The sequence below is a fragment of the Gobius niger genome, assembly GCF_951799975.1.
Source record: "Gobius niger genome assembly, chromosome: 10".
Lineage (NCBI taxonomy): Eukaryota > Metazoa > Chordata > Actinopteri > Gobiiformes > Gobiidae > Gobius > Gobius niger.
In genome coordinates, this window is record NC_136861.1 from 32,528,200 (window position 1) to 32,536,144 (window position 7,945).

At 36.2% G+C, this 7,945-nt stretch overlaps 1 protein-coding gene across 1 annotated transcript in view; it reads left to right on the plus strand.

Moving 5' to 3' along the window:
- LOC306969136 (voltage-dependent T-type calcium channel subunit alpha-1I-like) overlaps positions 1-7,945 on the plus strand; it is a 460,402-nt gene that overhangs the window by 448,746 nt on the left and 3,711 nt on the right. Inside the window, 1 exon segment of the mRNA XM_079564736.1 lies at positions 7,748-7,931. Coding sequence (XP_079420862.1) covers positions 7,748-7,931 — 184 coding nt within the window.

Below are 7,945 nucleotides of genomic sequence, written 5' to 3' on the forward strand. Positions count from 1 at the left end.
GAGAAAATAATTGGACATTAGTTCATATGTGCATTTTGTCAGTTACCACAGTTACCATAGTTACTGTCAGTTGCCCTCCACCTCAATTGTAAACTATGGGCTCTCTGAAGAATGTTGTGATGTCACGTGAACGCAACCTATTCTCTTCTGAAGTACAATCTCAAAAGATCTGTGTATTAGATTATGATTTCTAACTAGGCTTTGACATCACCTAAATTTTGTCGTCAGGGTCAGCAAGAGCTGATCGTTCATAATTTGGGATGTTTAATGGCTAAATTTTAACGGCTATAGGAAAAAAATACATAGCTAGCGTACTCTGAAAAGTTTCCCAGACTAGCTGACTTTCTAACTGTCCGCATAGGTTAGGATCGAACGGAACTTCTCCTTTTTATTTCTACAGTATTGGCCCGTGTGCATGAAAAGTTGCGGCTAACTTCCTGAGAATCATAACTGTTTAAGTAAATTAACTATTAACACACACAAAAAAAAAGAAATTTAAATATAAGTCATGCTAGTATTTTTTTTTCCAAGCAAATAGCTAGATATTTTAACATTTATTATACTACAAATAATCATTAGCCTTTAGTTTCAAGCTTACAACACCCACATTAATTAACATGTTGTAAGTTATTGTCCACCAGGTGCATGTTGTCTGCCAAGTCAACGTGCAAGCAAGACATGTCTCACGGCTAACTAACATTGACATTATTGACTACCATCAATATATATAGTTTACATTGAGTTATTAACGTTAGCAGCAAAACCCAAACCCCTCTTTCTCCCATATTTTATTCATTACTTGACATATAAGGTCACTTCCTGTGCATGCATGCAAGAAAACTGCATGTCTATGTTCCAAATCACATTGTTCGAAGGTGTTTCTTTAATTTCCCGAGTGATTACGTCTCGGTTTTAAAAGGAAATATGAAATGCAGCACAATTTGCATGCATGCACGCTCCAACGGTTGTCCCTATAGGTATGTATATATGTGTTTTGAACTACCATGTACAGGAAATGCTCCTTAAAAGCCTGTCTTCTAACATGTTGTCCTGTGCCAGTGTTGTCCGTCACTTTGACACAGTGCAGCGGGTCAGCTCAGAAGATACAATCTCTGGGCTCCACGTCCGGTACCTGTCTGCAGACGCTGTCAAAGCATCAGTCTCTCTGTCTCTCTATACTCTTTCATATGTTCTCTCTTTCCTCTGCCTGTCTCCCTCTTCAGTTACTGTAACCGCTTCAACAAAAGAGGTGCAAAGTCTCAGAGCTGTGGGTGCTGGTTATGTCTGAGTGTGTCTGGGTGGCAAACTATTTTTGGAAGGGTGCCATAAGAGCAGGTGGAATAGAGTTTTCAGAGTCAAGTCACTGTGAAGAAATGCCAAACTCCTCCAAAGGCAATGCAAATTAAAACCTGTCTTCTTTTCTGAGCGTAAGCGGCTGAAAGTTTGAATATTGGACTGGTAAATCTCTAGAGATTTTGTCTTGTTATTTTGATCTAAACATTTGCCTTATTCAAAAGCGCTTTCAACTGTGTGTGAATACATTTCAGCCGTATCCCTTTATTTTCTTTACACAAATACAGATTTCAGATTTTCAAGAACTTGCATTTTAATATTACAACATACAAAATGTTCATATTTTATAGAGCTGCCAAAGTTCATGCTTTAATTCATGATTTATTAAAATATAATTTACAAATTAATCATGGTTTAGTCGCAAATTAATTATAAGTTTTGATCTGAAACACAAAAGACAGAGCACTTTGTAAATGACAAAATAACAAAGCAATTGAACTTTTCACATAGATTTTTTAAATCGTCATTATTTTGTTATTTTGTAGTAATATTAAACATTTCTGAAATAGTTTAATTAAAATGAACCGTGACTATTGTGACTGATTCAATTTCAAAAATGTCATTAAAATAATAATAATTGATTGACAGTAGAAAGTGATACTAACTATCATGCATTTACAATATAGTTTGATACATTAATTCATTAAAAAGCATTTATTGTTTATGTAAATATAATACATACGTATACAAAACAGATATGAAATAAGATTTTAAAGCAAAATTCTGTATAGGTTTCCTGATTTGTCCCTGTATTTATATAGTAGTTTTAATTCCTTCCGTAAAATGGGATACAATTGAAATGCACTTAATACTCAGTAGCACCTATGTGCATCAGTTGTCTCAAGGTGGCAACTTAAAATATAAAAATGGACTGGCTTTACTTTTACTGGCATCATGGCACCATTCTTTTGGAGTAACTCGATCTTCATTACGGAATTTGGCTCAAATATCTTATAACACAGTCTTGGTATTTGATGACAATGGTCATTTTTAGTCTGATTTGTCCAAAGTAAGTATGAATGTATCAGCAGTATGTATGCTTGAGATTAGACTAGAGGTTGAGTTGGGCAAAAGAAAACAAGAATGAGTTGTTGGGTCAAGTTAGGGCCGAGAAGATCCTCTATACAAGTGTGGCGCTCGACCGCTGCTCTTTCCCCATTGATTGCGTAAGTTGTGGCCAATTCCTTGACTGGACCTGATGAGTTTTTTGCAAAGTAAACTGAAATGTGCACATGGCTTGACCTCGTTCACTCTCGGATGCAGCATAATACTCTTCACTAATATTGGCACCCCTCGATGCAAACATATCCAACGTTGTGTTGTATTTCTTACCCCAAGGAGCTGTTCTCCAGCAGTGATTTATGGAGATTTTTGGACTTAGGGGATTCACTTACTATTCCTATAATGCAGAAGATACTAAACATTACAGTTCATGTGTATAATAAATTAAAGTGAATATCTTAAGCACGTACAGTATGTATTAAACAAAATCTATAAAGAAATATATTTTGTAGAATTTTTACCAATTTTTTCTGCAAATGATTCAAAATAAAAGAAAAATTGCATTTAAACTACCTTTTTTGACCGTTTGGTTTTAATCAGGGGTATCAAAATTAGCAGGCGACACTGGGCAACCTTGTCGAGTGCCTGAAAGTGGCCGTGTTTGTTGTCCTATTTTCAGCTTTTGCTGCCTGGTGGTATTGGTGGTGACTCTCGAATTTCGCAAATGACAGGTTCCGGATCCTTGCATGATTTTTTATTTATTTATTTTTCCTTTTTTTTAATAATGTATATATCTTAGAATGTGGCTGCCAGCTACCATGAAGCATCTCCTCTATTCATTGCTCTCGGTTCATAATCTTAATCACACTCTAGAAAACTACACCCTGCAATAAAAGGATATCTTCAGAGTCAAAAAATGACTTCAAATGTATAAACATTGTAACATGTAAGACCTCCATCATTTAGGATGTTTACTTCTGTTTTCAAGCCTCAGTCTTTAATCGGGCATGAAAAATGCATTTATAGATTTCATTTTGAGGGCTTTCTAGAATTGAAAAATGAATATAGTTTTGAATTGTTAATTTTTATGGCAATAGCCCTCACATTTCACCGATTTGTTCCCATGGATTGGACTTTAAAAAAACATAACCATCACAAAACAAGTCAATATGCGAAATATAAATATAGATATAAATCTTATAACTCTCAGGATAACTCGAGCTTAATATTTTTCAAGTCATTTTTAGCTCCTGCTGGATATTGCTCTTTTTGCAGTGCGGTCAAACTGATTTATATCCCACGTCGTACAGTATAGGCCCCTCCTCCTCTCTCCCCCTCCTTGAAGCTCAATGGTGGGCAATTTACTGCTTCACATCAGCGATAAATCATTTTCTCCAACCTCTTTGTCTCTCTCCCTAACGGAAGAAAAATATAGCTATTATCAGATCTTGAACCAGTGAATATCCTTTTTTTTTTTTTTCCACCTTTCAGTCCTTTTATAAAGTGGAACGTCGGGTTTCCACTCCAGCAAAAAAGGCACACCTCAGTCTCCTAGGATGATAATTTACAGCTAATTGAAAAACCATATGTGCCTCGTGACACGCAGTCCAGATAAAAGGAAGCAGAGAGAGAGCTGCCCGTGCTGCCGCAAATGAAGCAGAAATTGTTCAACAGAGAGAGGAGGAGGAGGAGGAGGAGGAGGAAAGTGCCGGTGTACAATAAGTGTGCCTGACAGACCGAAAGTGGATTTTTATTACTCGCCTATTCACAATGAAGCAGGTAATAAAAGCACATACAGTAAACAGTGCTGTGCAAAGGTTTCAGCGAGGTGTGAAGATGCAGCTGTGCTTTCACTCATTCTTCTAAATAGTTTTTTGGGGGTTTTTGTTTTGTTTTGCAGCTCGTTTCTGCTTTCCACCAAAGTGCACAACTAGAATTATCTTCATCCCTGAGAGCTGGAAAGGTTTTTGAATTTGCATGGAGATACTGTTTTCTTTAAAAAATAATGCTCAAATATCCAGGTAGGCAATATGAGTCCGGCAAATCGATCCTGGTGTGAGTCCAAGTCACAAACTTTTGGACTCTGGAGAAGGGATTTATTTAATGAAACCTGAAAGGTCAACCATTGGGGTCAACAAAATTGTCCCCTTAGAATCAAAGGGCATTTTTGTTGAGATTTAGTTATGAACCTTTATCTCAGAATGCAAAATGTCAAACTGTATTGATTCATCGGACTTATAAGATATACATCTGATTGCTTTTTTTTGCATAGTGGAAGAGGGGGTAGGGCAGTCATCGTATAACCAGAAGGTTGCTGCTTCGATGCTTTCCTTTGTTCTATCTTTGTACACTGTAAAATGTAAAATTGTTTCAACTGAAAAAAACTAATTCCATGGGCTGCCAAGAAATTTTATTTTGAACCAAAAGCAAGTTTACAACGTAGTCGATTTGAAATTTGAGATTCGCTTCTTTGGACTGTTCGGTTGCATTGTATTTTTAGGTTGACATAACTTGTTAGTTGTCTGAAGTGAAGAATATGGGTTACAACTGAAAACTGTCGTGTTAACCTAAGAACACTGAACTGAACTGAAGAAGTGAATGTCAAATTTCAAATCAACTTTATTGCTAACTTATTATTGGTTCAACGTTCAATTTCTTGGCAGCCCCGGGAATTAGTCTTTTGAGTTGAGACAATTTTACACTTTCTTTCAATTTTTCTTTGAATCGTGGGTTGATGCCTAAGAGGGCTGTTGATGTAGGCAGCCTCGTTCCTATCAGTCAGACCCAGGGCTCATCACCATCCAGTTCAGGGAGTGAATGAAAAACGGCAGGTCATAAATCTGAGCATATAAAATGGTAAAAAAGTTTTAAAGGCAAGGGTTATTTTGCCAACATTTTGAAAGCTTTTTACCATGTTATTGCTGTTCCCTCATCAAATATATCTGGAGTTGTATTTTGAGGAACTTGGGCTTCTAGGGATCAGTGTTAATTTAACATATTTTATTTTAGTTTTAGTCTTAGTCTTTTGACTAAAATGTAATTTAATTTTAGTCGAGATTTAGTCAAAAAAAAAAGCTTTTCAATTTTAGTCTAGTTTTAGTCGACTGAAATTGCATGTCAATTTACTCGACTAAATTTAAGACTTATTTAGTCGACTTTGCATTGATAATATTCATTCTAATCATATTTAATCAAGGTCCTCGACATCATGGAGCTGCTCCACATGAATAAAGCACAAACCTGTTCATTTGGCAGAGGATTTACATGATCTGAGGCTCTTTCAGATGGTCAGTAGAAGTTTGGATGATTTTATTCTCTCCTTTTCATTTTTATTTAGTCTTATTTTAGTCGACTAAAATATCTGGACATTTTAGTCATAGTTTTAGTCTCATGAGAAACGTTTAATTTAGTTTTAGTCCAATTTTAGTCGTCAAAAATATCACTTTGACTAAAATTAAGACTAAATATTTTAGTCGACGAAATTAACACTGCTAGGGATAAAGCTTGTAAACCACTTGCTTATAGCACTTCGAACAAAAGCAAAAAGTCCATACAGTTCAAAATACTGCATTCATTTCAAACAGGATTAAGAGTTGCTATAGTTTTATCTTTTCGACATTGTCACATCTGTCTTTCCGTTCGAAGGCTTCTTCAAACCTGACTAAGACATTTGCACAGCGCTGTATGGACTGTATTTTGTTGTATTTTTTGCCGTTGGGAGTAATTCCGAGCATCTGCAGCTGCCTGAACATCAAACCTCAAAAAAAAGTCACTCGACCTCTTCCTCTCGCCGTGTACTCATAGATACTGCATGTGCTCTCGTCGCCACAACGCTGCGTGCAGAAGCTTGCGTCTGTTTGGCACCGCTGTAGCCGTCGACGAGAAAGCAATGTACTCACCCTTATGCTGTTCTCTCCACAAACAGGTGCCACTTTGAATTGTCCGCATTTGGTGGAGCGTGTCGAGGCTTGGTGCCGGAGGTTTTGCTTGCCTTGGTTTATCAGTTGTCCACAAAGAAAGATTTCTCCAGACACTCTTGTTCTGTTTATTTCCAATACATCATTTGCTATAGTAATAGTTGAATAAGTAATGCAATTTAAAGCAACTTAATTGTCTTGGAACACTGGAAAAAAAGAAAGTTGACCAACGGGAGTTCTGTTGAGTTGTGCTCGTAGTGTGTCTTGTTCTGAGTAGTTTTGACTAGTTTATGGATAATAGAATTCTTCTCACTGTTTTCAAGGATTTATTTATTCACATTTTCTTTCAAAAGTCTGCTAGTATAGTGGGAAGAATGACAATTTCTTGATGTCTTTATTACTGATCCCCATTAGTTATTACCACAGCAATAACTATTATTCTTTGTTTATATAGAGCATTAATTAATTACATATTAATCAAAATAAATCTAAAGCTAATTTACTTTAGCGGCACATACACTGAATACACTGATACAAACTGAAATCCTCAAAATGATCACACAGGCCTCATATCTCCAGTTAAAATCAGTTAAATTGTAGAAAAATACAAAGAAGCATCTAAAATATATCTAAAAAAAATAAATACAACCCCTAAATAAATTATGCTTGAATGCGATTAATTACAAAGGCCATAATGAACTTGATTAAAATTAAAAATCGAGTCCCACCACTTGATATTTTATACAACACAATTATTAAGTATCACCTATATCAAACTTAACTTACACTTGTAAATGTATTTTCCTTATTTACCTCATTTCCGTATTACTTTGATGTTAGTAGAAAGGTTTGAAACAAGAATAAGTTGTGACAAATAATTAAAAATATGCATTGACTTCAATAGATTAAAATACCCTTTTCCACATAATTGTTTTATGTTGATTAAAGTAATAGTTCTAAGTACATCAGCAATACCGTACATATGTAAAATGCACACACATTTTTTTAAATTAAGTTACAAAAATAAACTTGTTTGGTTGACACATTTCTGTCACATATTCAGGCAATCTTGGGATTCTTGCCTTAGCATTTGTAAAGTATAAAGTTCTTGGGACTTCTTATCAGTAAAATCAGGGTTTTTTATGCTTTATTTGAAGACATATGATCATGTTTATGTCATCGTTTTTCAACAAAATACTTTGCCTCCTGCCTTTTGGGTGGGAAATAATGATTTGAAGTTAGAAGAACTTAAAACAAGATAACTAATACAACTAACTCATTTATTCAAGTAAAGTCAACTTTTTTGCAAGGGCGAGTACAAGTTCATAAATGTAAACTAGTCAAAACTACTCAAAGCTAATGTTATGAACACAACTCACTGGAGCTCTTGTTGATACTTTTTTTTTTTACTGTGTCTTTTCTTCCTGCTGTGCGTTGATGTTGATAACTATGAGTAGGGTTGTTCCCCGCAGCAGATCAAGATGGCGGAGATAGAGCAGGCGTCGCTGAAGTCGGAGCAGCTGTCCGACAAGTCCTCACCGCCCGCTCTGCCGGACGAGCTCAGCCTGGACGGGACCACCGCCTTCCCCCTCATCTGCCCGGACCCCCAGGTGAGGGCCGCTGCCGCCAATGACACGCCGGACACTGGATCTTTGAAGGGCTTTGTAGCACAA